This window comes from Euwallacea fornicatus, chromosome 19 (genome assembly GCF_040115645.1).
Source record: "Euwallacea fornicatus isolate EFF26 chromosome 19, ASM4011564v1, whole genome shotgun sequence".
NCBI lineage: Eukaryota > Metazoa > Arthropoda > Insecta > Coleoptera > Curculionidae > Euwallacea > Euwallacea fornicatus.
Window position 1 is genome coordinate 3,317,347 of NC_089559.1, and position 19,392 is coordinate 3,336,738.

A 19,392-nucleotide genomic window follows, 5' to 3' on the forward strand; every position below is an offset into this window, starting at 1 on the left:
GTACATCATCTACGGAATTTTTTAAGGACCCATTGGTCCATTTTTAAGTCACTAATTCACTATTAATATGAATTAATTTTTTAAATCCAAATTAGAACTACTCAGTCGCAGAAACATCTCAATTTACTCAAGCACGGGCAAAAACTTTCCGTTCCTCAATAAATCCTCACCTAACATCAACGCTTTCAGTGATTTCATTCGTTGCCTCACTAAACACAACAAACCATGAATAACAAGATTCCGCTCTTCCTCATCACAATCGGTTCGATGATTCTCTTAGCAGCGACGTCACTTTTTTGTCGCGCTCTGTAAAATACACCGTCGATTTTCCTGTTTACCAATTAAACTCGATTTCTGCTGCTCAAGCTGAACCTGCGGTTCGCCGAGTGTTCAGTTTAGTTAACCGAAAGTCTGCGATTGCGGTGGTACTCGAAGTTGGTACTGGGTACCCACTACCGCCTAAGGGCGCGTTTACAAGTTGATAGTCACGCGGTGTTGTAAGTGAATGTGTGTTTGTATTCGTGAGTGAAAAAGGTGTGAAAAGTTCGGCAATTAATGCAAGTTTGGAAATTTGCCCTGCCAATTATTAGGAGAGGTGAGCAGAGTTTTATTTTAAATACGTGCGCCCGTGACCTCTTTTAGCCCATTATTGTAATGTTTGAGTGTATGGTGCAATAATAGTCGTTTTGCTATTGCAAGATTAAGTAGGCCCGTAATGAACCAACTTATAATTTCAGCTTCATCATGACGCTTAAAACCTCATCACAGCATGGCACTTGCTTGAATTTCTAAATGTTTTATTTTTTATTTGAATACGCACCAATTGGCTTTTACAGCCACAACACTCGGAATTTCCTCACAGATCTAATGCGGTTTGCATGACACGCCCAAATTTGGCAAAGTTGTTACACCATCAGCAGCTCCCAAAAATATGTATTTAAGGCTTTATGCAACCAGAATTCGTTATAACCGATTGAAACTATAGCAAATGAGTATGGTAATCACCAACACAATATGAGAGCAGTTGATTGGCCGAATTTAATCAGTCAAAGGTCCTTTTGGACCAATGAGATGGCTGGATTTCTGAACGAGCATCAGCAGATTTGAACAGTTTCGAAATGTGATAACATTTCAAATGATAAATGTTTTAGGTTGTGTTTTGTGTTATCTAACACGTATCATAGTTTTTTTCGTCTGTAGGGAGAAATACACATTTTCCGTAACTAATGAGACAATGACGATGAAGCTTCTCCTGTAAATGTCCGGGAAATAGTTATGTTTGTATTTAGTGTGCGATATACACAGTCGGGAGATAAATTATTCGTCCTCCTAGAAATAACGTGAAATAATAAAATAAAATCCAAACAACTTAAATTTATTTGACTTTTATTACAAAAAACAAAAAATATCATTCATATACCAAATAGAGTAATAAAATATTCAACATTAACAATAACTATTAAAAATAAATGAGAAAAACTGATGGGAGAAAAATTCTTCGTCCACTGAACTTTTTTTTTTATATGTCGAAGTAGAACGAAATAAATAACACGTGGGATATCCTTTCTATCTTATAATTTCTTTTAACCTGTTAGACATCGTTTCTACTAGTTTTCTAACGTAACTTGTTTCGATCTTTGACCATTCTTCTTGACATTTTGTTTTTACCTGCTCTTTGTTCGAAATGTGTTGTTTTTTACTCTTTTTTTTTTTAGTTCCGACCATAAACGTTCAATCAGGTTCACATCTGGGGATCGAGGAGGTGTTTCCAACACTCTTAGTATATTATATAAAATCCACTATTTAACGACACGGGCTGTATGTTTTGGATCGTTGTCTTGCTGAAAGGCGAATTCGTTTTTAATCCCCGTTTTCTCCGCACTTTGTATTAAATTTCTTTTTGAAATGTCTATGTAAACAAAGTAGTCCATTATTCCATCAATAAAATTTAATTGTCCCACTCCATACCACGACATACATTTCCAGATTAGATCTGAATCTCCTCCATGCTTCACAGTCGGGATTAAGTTTTTTGGATTATATGCTTTCCCTCGTTTTCTATATACAGGCACCTTTTTGGATTTTCCAAACGGCTCAATTTTAGATTCATCCATAAATATAACGTTTTTCCAATAGTCAATATTTTTGTCCAAATGCCTTTGAGCAAACTCTAAACGTTTTGTCCTATTCTTCTTACTTACTAATGGTTTTTTTCGGCAAATTCTTGTCCGTATACCTTCGTTTCTTAAAAATTTTCGTATTGTCGTTTTATGGAAAACCTTGTGGTAATCACTAGCTACACTTTTCGTCATTTCAGTTCCAGTAGTTTGCGGATTTTCTTGATTTCTCCTTAATATTGCCCGTTTCTCTCGACGTGTCAGTATACTTTTCTTTTTTCTCCCCAGCAAATCTTTTATTGTGTGGATTATATTAAATTTTTTTATAGTGTATTGAATTGTAGACCGGCCCCTACTTACAATTTTCGCTGTATCTCTTTGCGATTTTCTTTCTTTATAATATTTAATAATCAATCTTATTTAGTGAGACATCTCTATGGATTTGCAGCCCATTTTAAAATTTACTGGTGTTCTTTACCACAAATGGTCTCAAACTAGGATTGAAAATGTTAATAATAAATTCTTAGACATTTTTATCACTGAAATTGAAATACTAAACACAAATTTATATATTTTTTTTGAAGTGGACGAATAATTTTTCGCCTATTGGTTTTAAAGAATGTATGTTTTATTATTGATATTTCTGTAACATAATTATTAATGTTGAATATTTTAATACTATATTTGACACATGAATAATATTTGTTACTTTTTGTAACGAAACTGATATAAAAGAAAAGTAGTTTGAATTTCATCCATTGGTTTTTTATTTCATTCTGGGTGGATGAATAATTTATCTCCCGACTGTACATATGCTGCACTAATAAAGAGACACAGGGTATTTCCTAAAAATGACGGTACCAATAATAAGGATAGAGTAGGGTGATTAACCTTAACTTGCTTTATACAAAAATAAATTTTGGGACCATATTACTTTAACCCACCAAAAAATAATGGTTTTTTCTTTGAAAAAATTACTTTTTTGACATTGTAATACGTGATTTTTTACAAAAAAATGTGGATTTTTTAAAGTTATTTTCCATATAAGTATCTGCCAGCTTTCAGGACAGTGAAGTGAATAGGGGTACTGGAAGGAGTAAAATAAAACAAAAAAAAAAACAGTTGAAAAATATAATAAATAATACAATGAAATCTAACTTAACTTAACCTAAACATAGCCAAACCTATCAACGCCTAAACTGCTAACCTAAGCAAATCATTCTTACCCAAATAAAAACAACCACATAACGGACGTGAAAAACAGTTAACATACATACATATGGTAGGTTTGGCTATAGTTAGGTTCCATTATATTATATTATATTATATTATTAATATATTTTTCAATTGTTTGCTTATTTTATTTTATTATATTCAGTACCCCTATTCACTCCATGGTCCCGAAAGCTTGCAGATGCTTATATAGAAAATAAGTTAAAAAATCTGCAATTTTTTGTAAGGAATCATATATTACAATGCCAAAAAAGTCATTTTTCAAAGAATAAATCATTAATTTTTGATGAGTTAAAGTGATATATTACTTTTTTCATTCTTCAAGGCGTGAAAGTAAGATTTTAAATTTGCAAATTAAAAATAAATCCAGCACTTTTTGATTTATAGATTTGAAATTACCGCTAAGGAGGTTTGTGGGTCTGATATATTCATTAAAAATATATGTTTGGAGCTAGCTAAGAGATGGCGCTACCAGCTTTTTTTTATCAACCTCGGTAACTTGAATATTTTAAAAATTCTGATATTGTCAGACATCTTACGTCAAAAGAGATTTTGCAAAAGGTATCACATTTTGAACGGTTTCCAAGATATTTTCAAATAAGCCATACAGAGCATTTTTAATCCTTCGTTAATATTATTTTTTTATGTGCCCCGAGCGGCAGATAAAGCAAATATTAGTTTCAGTTTTAACTGACTCTTTTAACCCCTGTTTGTGATTGAGGCCTTACTCTCAAATAGAATTAAAAAAACACACACATACACATTTTATTTAGAACATCGTTACTTAATTTGTTACCTACGCCACTGTATTTTTCATGTTCAATTTGGAGGTTGTATTCGATCATAATTTTTCACCTAGCCCGGATATACAGAGCGTTTTTAAAATGTTTTGTCCAAAATTCTACTACAGATTTTCGAGGTGAAAACGTGATGATTCAACCAAATTTACTTTAGTCCTAAAAGTGTACCGCATTCAAAACACAGGATATAAAAGTAAAGATTAAAAAAGGAAAAAAATGAATTACTTCGTTTATAATGCTACTATGTGAATAATATGTCGCATTTGGGGATTTTTAGGAGCGAGAAATTGGAATCCATTTAAATTTTTGATGCGTATTGTAGAGGGCGCTGTCAGTACTAGATAAACTTTCTGTAAAAGGGCATAACTTTTTTTTATCACCCAGTATAAAATTTATTTATGACTAAATTTGTGTTTTCCTACACGTTTTAAGAAAATGGAAGTGAGAAAAAGGTGTCTGGGTGCCAGTCCCTACGGGTATTCCTTCTTAAAATATTTGAAGTTTAGAGTTCACTAAATGTGGTGAAAAATAACTTTAAAGTATATACTTATTTATACAATATAGCAAAATAAAAAATAAAATTGGTATAGTCAAATAAAAACATGGAAAATTTTAGAAAATTAGAAGAATTGGGGATTAATTTAATGTTTCGATTTTTTTTTCAATTGTACGAATATATATATTTTTTAAAGTTATTTTTCACGGCATGCAGCGAACTCTAATCATCAAATATCCCAAAAAGGGAAGCCTGTAGGGACTCATACCAAGAGATGTTCCTTTCATAAAACTTGTATGAAAACATAAATTTAGTCATAAGTAAATTTTATACCGGGTGATAAAAAAGTTATGCACCTTTAAAGGAGAGTTCACCTAGTGTCGACAGCGCCTTCTAGAACGTACATCGAAAGAGTAAATGAATTTTGATTTCTTCTTAAAAACCCCCGATGCCATATATTGTTCAAATAGCATTACAAACGAAAAAATTAATTTTTTTCCTTTTATTAATCTTGCTGGATTTTGAAACCCACCCACTTTTGAACTAAGCTAAATTGGGCTAAATTGTTATAGATATCTGTGGTAGAATTTTGTACAGGCCTTATAGAACCACCCTGTATTTACGACAATTCACAATTGCTCCGTGTCGTCATGATGGTGTTCCAAACCGACCTTCGGCAAAAATGTCAAAACCCAGCAAAAGGGGATGGTGATGGCTTAGCATTTGTGCGGAAAGCCGAGATTATACTATTCAAGCCGGTTATTCTAGTGGTGCCGCGGTATACACGAACGCCATCATTGAAAAGCACCAGGAGAGCTAAAGGTACCATGGCGGTGGCGGAGCTTAAGCCATTGCGAGGGTGTGCGAGATAGTGTTGAAATGGCAGCAAGAAGGTAGGTCATGGTTGGTTTTTATGGTATAAATTTTATGACCAAAGGTCCTTATTAGCTTTAGGAATTAGGGGACAGTTTCTGGAGCTTTTGCGATACTTTTGGAGGTATCCATATTTATCCCTCTTAATGTTAGTTGCACAGTACAGGGATTGACAAGGGCAAATCTTCAATGCTTTCTAACAAGATTCTCAGAAATTCGAGGTTTTTTCGTAGGACACACTCTGTACAATTAACTCTTTTGTTAAAAGGAAATTGTGCAAAACGCTTTACGTTTAGTTTGAAAGCTTAAAATCGACGTTTTTCGTACAGAACACCCTGTACAATATGCGATTTTTCATTTTTCCTACTCATTAAGATTTTTCTAAAGCCATTTCTCTTGTATTTCTCAACATGTTTCCTTGCTTAATATGTCCACCACAAGGTCATTGCATAACCATTTCTGCCTTGGAATGTGTAAACGCACAAGACACGACCGTGGCAGGGCAGGAAGCTCAATTAAGCTAATAGCACTGAATGGTTCTCCGCCATATAAACATTCGTATATTGTTATCAGACCTTTCCACTCTACTAAGAGCAAACAATTAAGACAACAAAAGTAGAAATTATTACACCTTTTATCTCGGCCCTGTTCGATTACAAGTGATAAGCAAATGTGACGTGAACAAGTTACCACATTCGTTAGTTATATTTCATTGGTGCGTTGGTGTATAAAAACTTCATTCAACAGTAATGAGCAGAGTGTGAAGATTAAATCAAGGTCTAAGAGGTTGTTTGTGAGGGTGTTAGTCTCTGCGCAGGTAAGTTTTACTGGGAAATCATAGTAAAGTACCTACGATATGTTCAGATTTTCTTGATGTACCTGTGTAGTATTTCCTCAGAACTTTGAAGGCTATAAGTGATTATTATGGGGCATTGATTCATGCTTAAGGCATTTGAAGCTTTTATAGTTGTTCATGCGGTGCTAACCCCTTTCAAAGGGACCGTTCTGGTTAGTTCGAGATGGTTCGGGTCAGGGGGTTAGTTCAGGTTAATATCATACGGTTAGCCACATAAACTTCGACCATTCCAACTTGCATTTGAATGTACACAAACCGAAAGATTAAATGTGACGCATTTTATTGTATATCGCATGTCAAAGCCTCCGAATGTTTTGCATGGATTAGATAAGCTTGAAACGCGATGATATGCCTTAATCCGTCATTTTGATTTCAATCACTACAGCTATCTTTTTTGAAGTATAGTACTAATATTAACAACATCAAATGCTATTTTGTTACCGATATAAATTATCGCACAATGTGTAATCAACCTTTCTTGCGGCACTTAAACATTTAAACCGCAGAAGTCTTGTCGAGTTTGTATGCAGGAACTGTCGTAGTATCTCGGAAACAAAAAGAGGTATTTATAAGACATAACGTGACATACATATCACTTAAAAGTTCTCGAGATATCGATGATCAAAACTGCTCTTCACTCACCAAAGGTCCTCAAAACAGTGTTGTTTTTCATATTAATCGGCTGATATCAAGCTTAATTCCTCCTGGAAAATAACATTTCGGGATGACTGATCTATTGACATGTGCAATTTACAACAGACCCTCTCGAAGCCGTTTTTGTAAGAGATACATTTGAGTCTATTCTGACTCTGTAAGCCTTACAGGCGAACTTTCAGACCTAAAATTTAATAATCTAGCTTCAGAAACTTGCTAAAGTAATTTTTCACTGTAAAAGACGCGTTTTGATGACAGTATCATGACAATGTCTCTACAAGCCTTACGGGCGAGCTTTCGAAGCTGGAAACAATACAGCTCACATCAGCTACTTTTTATTTGTAAGACATAATGCACTTAACAATAACCACAGCAGTTTTTCATTGTTTGCACTTATTACTTACTGAACAAAATAGCTTTCATGGTCAAACATGGGTCTAGTGCGGCTTACAGCATTGTTCATCACGATCATCACGAAAGTGTTTTTTTTTTCGATTTTTTGGACCCGAATTTGTTCCACATTCCAAACGATATTCTTTAAAACATCTTTATCCATTATTTTTATGCTGTATAATAAAGCCACCAGCAAATTTGCCCATTGTTTAACCATGGCCAAACCCGCATAGAACCTTAACGGCTGTTTTAATGTGGGTCCTTTCACTCGGTTTCCAATAAAGGAACTCTCCGTTTCAATGTTTAAATTCTACACCCAAATGGGTGTTCTATCAAAGGTAAAACAAGAGTCATCACTGTTAACCGCAATCATGAAGAAATCTTTCGTCTGAATTAAAAAAGTGTATAATTAATTTTGAGTTTTCTAGTGTTTTTAGCTGCTGAAAAACTTTTTTGCTTGACCCAATTTAATACATCGAAATGCATATTTTTACAGGTTCAATCCCGGGAGCAATAACACGAAACAGTGTCATGTCACCAGTGTTACGTAAATTGTTGTTAATTAGTAATAATCGTTTCTATTATAGGAATCGTTTGTCACCGGTCCACGGTTTGTTTGTTAGGGCTCATAACAGCATTAAAGACTGTTTAGAAGTAACAAAAACTGACCGCAAGTGTTGGTTTTTGCCTTCAGAACAGTGTACTAACTGTTCAGGAGTGTCTAAAATTCAACTTCCAAATTTTCTATATTTAGCAAAAAATGACTTTAACGTCTCTACATACCCAGAGTGGTCCAAATTTGAGGCGTATCATTAGATCTCGAAAACCATGAGATGCGAGGTCGCTTAAATTGGGTCAAAGTTGCACAATTTAAAACTCAAAAATATACCACTTGGAACTCGATAAAATTCTGAATACATTTGAAATGGGCAGGAAAACCAAGAATTTTGGTATATCATTTTTATGTTTTCCTGTCTTATTTTGAAGAGATATTTCAAAACAAATGTCCCTTCATTGTTACCACTTTTTTGCTCCTATAAGATGGCGTTGCCAAACTTGAAGTCCGACGTTTCGTCTTTGATCCACCATCATCAACTTAATTTTTTTAGATACGAACGATTTTTTATCTTGACGTTTCATTATTTTTTACCCTTCTAAGAATAATGGCGTATAACAACTATCCAGAAAAAGTAGTAGATATAAAAATTCGTTCCATTTGGCATAGATCTGTCTTCGTTGCAGTTTATTCTACTCATATAATAGATATTTTCAATCAGTTTTATATATGCAATAAATGATACTATACTTTTATGTAAAGGTATAACAAATAGGTAGGACTTATGAGTATTTAAAAAAAGTAATACCTGGACAAGAATGTGATTATGACGTGAGTTCATTCCTCATTTTTTTAAATAATTAAGATGTTGATTGTTGTTCTATCAAATTGACTTAGCAGATTATAAAGTTGATTTTAATAATTATTAGAGTGCAATAGTGGTGTATAATGTATAATAAAGTGTTCTTATCACTTAAAAAATGTGATATAATAAAAATCTATTACACTTGTAATAGAAATGCTCAGTTGTCTCGAAAGCATTGTTTGCGAAATTAAAAAAATTCAAAAGTGGTGTTCAGAAATTTAATTTCCGAATTTTTGAGTTTACGATTATGAAATTACGGCTCTAATTAAAATATTTAATATGGAATGACAATAATCTAAAAGTTTCCATTTTTGGTAAATAAATACAAATTAAGACGCTAAGGGTTCACAAAAAAGCAGTAATAATGAAGTGACACTTATTTTGAAATATCTCTTCAAATAAAGACAGGAAAAAACCAAAATAATAAAGCAAAATTTTGTTTTTTCTAGATACCTCCGGAAAGTTAGCATTGTCTAGGATACTAAATTGTATAACTTTATTCCAATTTAAGCCATCTCGTATCTCTTATAGTTTCTGAGATCCCAATGATATGCATAGAATTTGTGCATACTCTTGAAAATAAAAACCTGTTCTTCGTTATTGAGTTCCAATCTCGTTGGTTCGGCATGAAAACAGGAATTTTGAGCTCCAATAGACGCTTTTTCAGGTTTGCGCCCCAATAACTCTCTTCATTAAAATTTTTACTATATAAATCTAATAAAAGAACTTAATTAAATAGAAAAGTCATTTTCTGCAAGAAAAAGTTTGTTTTAAATTTTTAACGTTTACGCAGGAGTAGGTCCAATGAATATGAAGTGAGTAATAAAACTACAAATTGGACGTTTGTAAGCAAATCTATTTTGTGGGCATTCTACCGACTGCAGCTTACTATTACAATCAGACAGACTCCGAAATTGAACAATAAATAGATACGAAATAAAGCAGATCATTGAAAGAATTAAGTAAAAAATTAGAATTTTGGCTTGAAAAGTGTTGTGTTATTACGGGAAAAGTGAGAAACCCAAGATCTTAAAAAAAAATGTTTAAATAAAATTTTGGTCAATCGTCGATCGTTGTAGAATCATCCACAAAAGGGCTAGTTCTTCGAGATATCATAAAAAAGGAGCGAAAAGTGCGCAAGAGCGCCCTCTAGGCGTAAAAAAAACAAAGGCATATTTCTCCTTCGATTTTTGGTTGTAATCGCCGTTTTTTTACATCTTTTCTTTTGGTGTCCATCGACTGTACCATCATTTCTCGAAAACGATTTCAAAATGCCTTCAGAAACAATAATCCGTTTCGCTTTTCCAATTCAAATGGCTTGAGGTTCGATCTTAGCATTATTTTAACGTATTTTTCTCTCATTTCAGATTAGCGGATTAGCAAAATGTTCCGAAAACATCGGAACAAAGCAATCCCTCCTCCCAACGTTCAAAATGGCCACGAGCCGGACAATAACAACGTGGTATCCAATAACAAAAATCCTTCAGCCCCTCCAATTACAAATTCCCTCCAATTTTACTGTCAACTCGCACATGGGAGCCCTACAGCATTCGTTTCCGGATTTTCCAATGTCAGGGAATTGTACGAAAAGATTGGAGAAGCTTTCGATATGCCTGCATCAGATGTAAGTACCCCACTAATTGCACATATAGATTTACAAGTTGGTTCAATGAAAATCGGGAAAAAATCAATGTAAATTAATGGTTATTAGTTTCACACAGACATTTTCCTTTTGGAAGAGTTAAGAGAAATTAATAATTTTGCCTTTTTTAGAGACATTATTCCCTTCTGAACAATATTAATTACCTCGTCTGGTTTAAAGTGACCTGAAACCTGCAAAGTGTCCTAAAAGTATTAGTTTTCACTGATTAGGCTCATGTTCCTCATAAAGGGGTAACAATCTAGGGAATATATGGAGAGATTTCAATCAAGTTGAAAAAAATTATTAAGTTACGAACATAAAGAGCTTGCGTTGGCCTACACGCCCTCCAGATTTAACCTCTTGCGAGTTTTTTCATAAAGTATTATCTTTTTGATAACAGCCTATATACATATTGATACGCCTTTTACTGGTCATCCTCACGAACAAAAACTAATTACATTAAACCTACAGTATGGCATTGATAAAAAGGAAGTATGCTTGACCGACAATGTGATACGATATGCATCTGGGTTCCATTTGTTCGTTAACCCTCAGGTTAAATTTAACTACTAGATGTTAACTTTTAAACAATACAATTCCAATGTATTTTATAAATAATTCTAGGCTTAGCCAACCATTGTCAAAGAACAGTGAAATCTCAGCTGCGCTTACGAAACTGATACCTTTTACCTAATATGCAATGCTGAATAGAACTCTTACACAGTAGTTTTAGAATAAATGGTACTTATCTTAAAAAGTGAAACACGTTAGTTAATATGAAAATGCGGTAAAAACGAGAGTGGGTAATTGGGATTCCTAAACTGTGTGCATACGGTTATGTGTTAATGGTTATATGGAATCCTGTTATGGTTGAAATTTTATTCACAGCTGTGGTATAAAGTCGAAGCTTTTCTTAAATTTTCTACGTTTTAGACAGTTTGCAAGCCACCAGACATACTTTGGCCACTCCTTTCACCACATTTATCTCCATTTGATTAATATTTTTGGATAATTATGAGAGTCGTTATTGGCTTTGACCATGCTGACTTTAAAATGTAGTATATCATTTGAATCAGAAAAAAAAACGTATTCAAAACTATTATAATTCAAGCTGGCAGCTATAAAAAAATACGAAGATTGATAACGATTGCCAAGAATTGAAATGACGATTTTCAAATATAACATTATTCGAACATAAACCTCTCGATATTTGAAAATTGATTTGGATTTAATGACTTGGACTTAAAAACACGCCCCAACTTTATATCAATACTTGAAATTTTTCTAAAAACTCCCAATTTCTTTGGGATGCTTGTGAAAACTAAAGTCTTACCGGAGTGTTTTCTTCTCTGGAAATTTACCCAACGTTACAATAGTTTCCTTCGTTTCTCAATGTTCTTAACTTAAACGAGAATATCTCGGAAAGGGTGAAAGCTCACAATTTTTTATTTTTAAATATTTTCATATTTTAATTTAAAATTTTTTTACCCTTCCACTCACCAGTAGCTAGAAACCTCTCTTCTGGGTTTCTGGAACCACTACCTAATATTATTGCTTGCAGGCAGATAGTCACCATTGTCGTGCAGATCAATCTCAGGCTCTTCACCACTTTTCTCGAATTGTGCTCAAAAGACTTAGTCTCCGATCTTAAAAAGGGCAAAATCGTGACCATCTCTGAAACAAGTTTTAAAGGAATTCTCTTAGAGCGTGGTCTGAAAATTATTCCTGCAATTTCGAGAATCGAAAGGTCAAGAATAGAACAACACTGTTGTTATTTTCCTTCTTATGTAACATTGCAATGAAGAGGCACAAGAGGCTTTTTTTTGTATATCAAATGCGGCAATATTCAAGAATAAATGACTATTGTCGTCTTAATCGATTAGATGCAAGAAATTCTTCCATAACACGTGAACAAAGGCCCATTATTATAATGTATTGATGATATCATGTTGATTTTAGATTATATTCTGCACCCTGAACACGTTCAAACCGGACATGAAAAAGCTCCTAGGGGGTCAGATTGGCTTAGAAGACTTTATATTTGCACACAGGAAAGGTAAGATAGTGCAGAATTTCCTTGTTTTTGTATAGTTTAGTTCTTCTGGAGTTAAGTAAACGTTTTTGCTGCCAGAAAAACACGCACTAGTGCGGGAAATGTAACGTTTCTAAGGTGCGTAAACTGCATTCCGAGGAGTTTCTTCTTTGGAACTGTAAAAGCTGCATTGGAAGAAAATGAATTAAAGCCATTGACTCTTGTGAGGTCGAAACGTGCAGTAACGGGATTATAGTTATTAAAGCATCAGGCGGTCATTATATCGGTCAAAGAATCATTTTAATTAATACATTTTAAGATTTTGTACCAGGTCGATAGTACAAGGACAAGAGCTTAATTTAACAGGGGATTGACTTTCTGCGACAAACAGTTTAAGCTTTGAAATTTTGTGCAGAAAAAGGTAATAAAAGCACAAAATTTGCAGGCAAATCTTTTGCGGTCATTCCACTGGTTACAGTTCATTAATGCAGACAGATAGAGAATGAAATTGAGCATAAAAAGCCACAAAATAAAGTAGATAATTTGAGAAATTGAGCAAAAAATTTGAAATGTCAGTCAATAAAGTTATTGTGTGTAAACTAATTCGGACAATTTTCATTAATTTTTGCTTTTGACTAAGTGTTAAGTATTGGAACCTAAAGGACAAGAACCTGGAAAGTCGACACCACATCCCGTTGAATAACATTTCAGTGTCTCTGAATTACATACCAAAAATTATAGGGCGGGTTCCCACGAGCTGTGGAGCTGTGAGAAATAGATAGCCCAGGATTATTTTCGACGCGATACAATTTATCATCATTCAAAAACGAGCAAACTGCGATCGATTGATGAAGACAACTTAGTTTATCTCAAGACGACTGGTTTACTCTGTATACTGCCGTTCAGAGTTAGACAATAATGAAAAGTTGGAAGAAATGGAAAAGAAAATAGAAAATACCTAGTGATAAAGGTTTCATATTTTCTGAAAGTCATAAAAATTTATCGCTTTTTAGAGATTTTGATAACTTCAAAAACTGATTTAAATAGAGAATTTGAATTAATTAGATTTATGGAAGAAATTGAAGTTTTCAAGAGTAAAAAAAGTTAGGAAATTAAGTTGAGACAAGGTTAAAGATCTTCAAATACTGCTGAAATGAGAATATCTCAGAACCGGTGAAAATACATAATTTCAGAATTTTGGAAAACCATTTTCGCTATATTTGGTCGCTATATCTCTACTTTTTTCATATAGAATACTCTGTATATTTTGCGATTTTTGAATTGACGCCATTATCACTTATCTCACACAATATGCCTTTTTTGGTATTTCAGGAAGGCCTAAAGAAGTCGAACTGGAAAAAAGTGAAGATTCTCTAGGACTCACCATAACGGACAATGGAGCGGGTTATTCATTTATCAAAAGAATCAAGGAAGGTTCCGTTATTTCAAATATTCCACATATAAAAGTGAGTTGTATTTTTCATAGAAATATTTAATACAAGAATGGATTTATTAAGAATAAAACTAAAAAAATATATTTATTACTTTATAAACTAGATATGAAGAGAAAACACAGGGACCTATGTTTATATGAATTTTTTTTACATGATCCTCATATTTTCCCCCTTGACATATTATAAAACACCCCGTAGAAGGATATAATAAAATTTTTATTAAATATATTTTTTTGCTAATTAAGAAAATTTCATTTTAAAAAATCTATAAAATCTTAATATCTAAAAAAAGAAAAAGTTGAAAAATTCGAAATGAAATGGAAAAATCGCAGTTTTGGTAATGAAACTACTTTCAACGAGTTCCTGATGGTTTTCAGGTAGGTGACCACATCGAAAAACTTAACAACCAACTCATGGTGGGAAAAAGACATTTCGAGGTGGCGGCTGCTTTAAAAAACATTCCTTTGGGTTCCACCTTCACGATCAGGTTGATCGAACCAATGACTAGCGGATTTGGACAAATTGCTCCTAAAAACAGCACAAGGGCGCCCAAAAAGGCAGGATACGGCTCTGGAAAGGAGACTTTAAGGTTTAAGGCCGGTGGAAAAGCCGAAATTCAGCAGCAGGTAAACATATATTATTAACATTTTTTTTGTCTTACCTCCGTGCAATATATTTTTTTCGTTAGGATGATGCTATGGATTCAGGCATAGAAAAAATCAATGGAGTATTGGAAAACTTCATGGGTATAAATGACTCGGAATTAGCCACACAGATATGGGAGATAAGCGAGGGAAAGGTCAATTCCATGGACTTCGCTGAGGCCATTGACGACTCAGATCTGGCTGCTTTCCAGTTTACCGACGAACTCATAATTGAATTGTGGGGATGTGTGACGGATGCTCGTCAGAGCCGGATTAAGTGATGAACGAACATTAGCAATATCGTATTTTCCATATTGATAAAAATCAAAGATTTTGAGGGCAAATCCGCTACAATGCCATAATTATTAATCACCAGAGATAATTTGCTATTTTTTGTGGTATCCTGATGTTGGTCAGGTATTTTTTCGTTGTGTAAATTTCATTAATCTTTGATAACTCAGCGTCAACTATCCGATCTTAGCACCGTTTTATTGTAATATAAACTATGATTAAGTTTTCATTTTTAGGGACGTAATATTTAAGATTTAGCTTTAGAAAATAGAGAAAAGTATGTTGAAGTACTGAAAAACTTTATTTATTGAAAAATTCCCTGTTGTACAACGCCTAGATTATCTTTAATGTTTGTTTGATAATTGTGACACAATAAAATCCCGCGTCGTAACGCATGTTACATTAATAGGCAGCTTCCTCGTGAGGAGGTTTTACTTTTCGGGTGGATGGCTCTAAAGACAGGGTCTCAAAATTTTATGTCTGCCACCAGAAGAATACTAAAGGATCGAATATTTTTTGGCCAATTTTCTGTCATATCTTCCATACTTTACAATAAATATACTTATTTGTAACTTGTTCTCAAATTACAAGTAAAGATTTCCAACCAATTGTTTTTTTATTTCGCAATAAAACATGTTTTTTATGTAAACAAATTTTAAAATTGGCAAAAGATTTATTTTAACAATAAAACTAAATGACGGTTGTTGAAGAAAAAATGTATTGCTAGTATTGCAGAACTTTGAACTATTTCCATACTAAACACGCCCTTGTTACAATAAACTCATGTTGATGTCTATTTAACTTAGAATAATAAATTATTACTAGGGAGAAAACAGTTTTTTTGGATTAAATATTAGTATTTTCAATTACCCCCTCCCCCCCCCTCCCCATTTCTCTTATACATTTTTTCAATGCGTCAATGATTATTTCTAAATACGTTATTTAGCTATCGAGTTATGCTCTGACAAGCTTCTCTAATGCGCGCACAAATCTCTTCGCGGATCCGAGGTCTTGTGGCAAAACTTTATTTGCTATTGTTTCCTAAAGAAAAAGTCAATGAGTGTAACATCCGGAGATCGCGGCGGCCAACGAATCGGAGGACTGCTTCGTCCGATCCAGCGAGTGGAAAAACGATCATGTAACCAATTTCTCACATTAACCGCATTATGAATGGGCGCCCTATCAAGTTGGATTTGTAAATTGTAGCAATAATCGAGAGGGAGCTCATCACGTGCGTCATTAAATTCATTTTGACGAAATCTTAGAAAACGAACGGATTTCAAACTTCCTTCCAAGAAATATGGCCCAATTATCTTTTTATTTACAATACCACAGGAACCCTATATTCTGGTACAAAGAAAATCTCCAATCAGTCTCATTGTTAAAATAATTCTTTTACCAATTTTAAAATTTGTTTACGTAAAAAACATGTTTTAGTGATTTCTTTGAACACCCTGTATAGCAGAAAAATTTAAATCGATACAGGTGAGTATTAGGTCATTCTAATTAAGAATCTATTTCCCTTTTTATCCTAAAAATAACCCTAATAGTATACTTTTTGAAATTTTTTGCATGCAGTTGTCCATGACGATGGGTGGAGGGTCATCAGATCCACTAGATGAATGAGCACGTTGAATATCTATGTAACAAAAAGAAAGTGAAAATCGGCCCTGAAATAAAGATTTTACACGAGTGGTAAACCTTTAACCCAGACATACTGTATATACATATATATAATACCTTTGAAAAATTGGTCACATTTAAAAGCTGTGGCATGCCAGTGATCTAATGTGTTCTGAAAGTTGTCAAACTACTATACAAGGTGTTCCTTGATGGTGGACAGATAATTTAAGGTGGACTTCTACATTAAAAAATAATGATAGTTTGTCATATAAAGTATGTTCCAAAAATGCTCCGTTACGAAAATACGGGACTGCAAAATTTTGGAAAAAAAATGGAACTTAATGAATATTTCCGAAACTGGTTAAGATATTTCAATGAAATTTGGTTTGTAAAGTCAGTTTATAAAGGGGAATTAAATGAAATAAAAATATGCGTTTCAATGGAAACTTATTGAATACTATTTTAATACGAAAAAAATAAAAGAATAGAAAATTTAACACATTATGGGTTGACATCATAATGAAATACGAATTACAACTAACAAGAAACAAAAAAAAAAACGTTTAGAACAAATGTTTAAAGTGACCCCTTTCACTTAATATGCATGCTTCTGCCCTTTCGTCGAATTGTGCACTCTTCAACATCCCCGGAGTATTTCGTATTCAGACACATGCTACAATTATCCTCTTTCTTAATTTTTCTACAGTATTAATTGGCCTATCGTAAACTACCGTTTTAAGATGACCCGTCTAAATCTAAGCTATTGAGATCGGGGCATCTTGGTGGCCATTCTTGAGGCCCACAGCGACCAAACTGATGGTTTCGAAAAACCCTTTGCAAATATTCACGAAGAATTAAACTGATATGTGTAGGTGCACCATCATGCACGTGCCACATTCAGTTTCTTATCGGTAACGGAACATTCTCAAGCAGAAAAGGTAGTTGTTCCTGGAGAAAATTCAAGTAAGATTGTCCATTCAAGCGTCCCGGCAGAAATAATGGGCCGATTAAATGTCCACTTTCTGCTCCCACGTTAACCGAAAATTGGTGTGGGACATGGGCTTCGGTTAAGGCATGAGGATTTTCATCTGTAGATACACGATTATTGTAGAAATTTCGAATGGAATTTCTCGAGAAATTCGCTTCGTTCGTGAACAGAATACAAGTGGTAAATTGTAGATTTCGCGTAATTTTACGAAGGCACCATTGACAAAAGGTCACGCGCTTTGGAAATTTTTTAGGAAGTAATACCTGTATTCTTGAAATATGATACGGATATAACAAGAAATCAACTAAAATTCTCCAAGCGATTTGATGGCGAATATTCGAGTTTCTAGCGATCTTCTTCATACTTATCTCAGGATGTTCTTCGACTTGGTGCAGTATCGCTTCCTCAATTTCAGGTATTCGTACAGTTCGAGGTCTACCTTCTGATGTACGTTTATGGAAACTACCAGTTTCAATAAGACGTTGATGAATGTTATAAAAGGTTTAGGAATTTAGCAAAGTACGGTTAGGAGACCTCTCTTGATAAATACGTCTGTCTTGTCCTGCATTACCATTAGCGAGGCCGTGCACGTAATGCATTATTGTCATTTCCGTATTTGAATAATTGACCATTATTAACATAATTGCAAAAATAAAAATATGGTAATAAAGCACTGGACAGCACTAGCAAAAGACAAAACTGAAGGTACAGATTTCAATAACAATAATAACAACAAATTTTCTTTTAACTTTTTTATTTTGACAAAAATCAGTGGCGCACCTTTTTTTAATATTGAAGTAAGTTGTAGTTCATATTTCATTACGATGTCAACCCATAATGCGTTAAATTTTCTACTGTTTTATTTGTCATATTAAAATAGTTTTCAATAAGTTTGCATTGAACAGTATATTCTTATTGCAACTAACGTCCCTTTATAAGGTGTCTTTACATATCAAATTTCATTGAAACATCTCAAGCGGTTTCGGAAATATGCAATAAGTTCAATTTTTCTTCCTAAAACTTTGCAGCCTCGCATTTTCGCAACGGAGTATTTTTGGAACATACTGTATATAATAACTATCAGTATTTTTTCATGTAGAATCCCACCTTAAAATATTTGCCCATCATTAAGGAGCACTTTGTATGAGATGATTTTCTAGTTTACCGACAAGGAGAGGTAGATGAAAGGTGAGATAATTTTTAGAAGAAAACTTCATATAGAGATTTATCCGATTTCAATTATTTAAGTAATTAGACGAATTCAAAGTTTTCTGCACATTACCTATTTATTACTAAAAATTATAATAATGTGATGCAAGTCCAGTTTTGTGGCCCCCGCAATCTCCCGACTTAAATCCTTTGGACTTCCATTTATTAGGTCACATGAAACAAATTGTGTATAAAGAGGCAATTAACACAAGAGAGCAGTTGTTAGTCAGAATACAGATGACTGCTGCTGATATAAGGAATCGTCGAGTTATGTTGATTCGGGTGAAAAGTTCATTACTTCGTCGTTGTGAAGCATGCATTCTTGCTAAAGGAGGACATTTTGATTAACTGCTGTATTTTTACTTTTAATGACCTCATTTGTGTAATTTTTAGCAATTAATAGGTAATATGCAGAAAACTTCTCTAAATCCTTAAATTATTGAAATCGCTCATACATATGAATTTTTTCTCATATATGTAATTTTTTTTCCATAAAATCACCATAGCTTTCATCTGTTTCACTTTGTCGGTGAGTTAAAATATTACCGTGTATAACTCAAAAAAATTTCATTACCCACAGTAACAGCAGCGGCGTGCTGGGAGCAGTCCTAGATAGGGATCAGGAGCAAAATAAGGCTAAACAAGAAAATAATTTTCGAAAACTGC

General features: G+C 33.7%; 1 protein-coding gene across 3 annotated transcripts; it reads left to right on the forward strand.

Annotated features, from left to right (window-relative positions):
* Positions 1–366: 366 nt before the first annotated feature.
* Positions 367–15,514, forward strand: kermit (PDZ domain-containing protein GIPC-like protein kermit). 3 transcript variants are annotated; one of them, XM_066293427.1, is made up of 6 exons: positions 367–595; positions 10,211–10,467; positions 12,445–12,541; positions 13,850–13,983; positions 14,349–14,597; positions 14,660–15,514. In XM_066293427.1, the coding sequence occupies exons 2-6, from the start codon at positions 10,228–10,230 to the stop codon at positions 14,894–14,896; spliced, it is 957 nt and encodes a 318-aa protein (XP_066149524.1). In that variant the 5' UTR covers positions 367–595; positions 10,211–10,227; the 3' UTR covers positions 14,897–15,514. The 3 variants fall into 3 exon arrangements, with proteins under 3 accessions (XP_066149524.1, XP_066149525.1, XP_066149523.1); XM_066293428.1 differs by lacking the exon at positions 367–595 and adding an exon at positions 5,420–5,539; XM_066293426.1 differs by lacking the exon at positions 367–595 and adding an exon at positions 6,084–6,336.
* Positions 15,515–19,392: the final 3,878 nt, after the last annotated feature.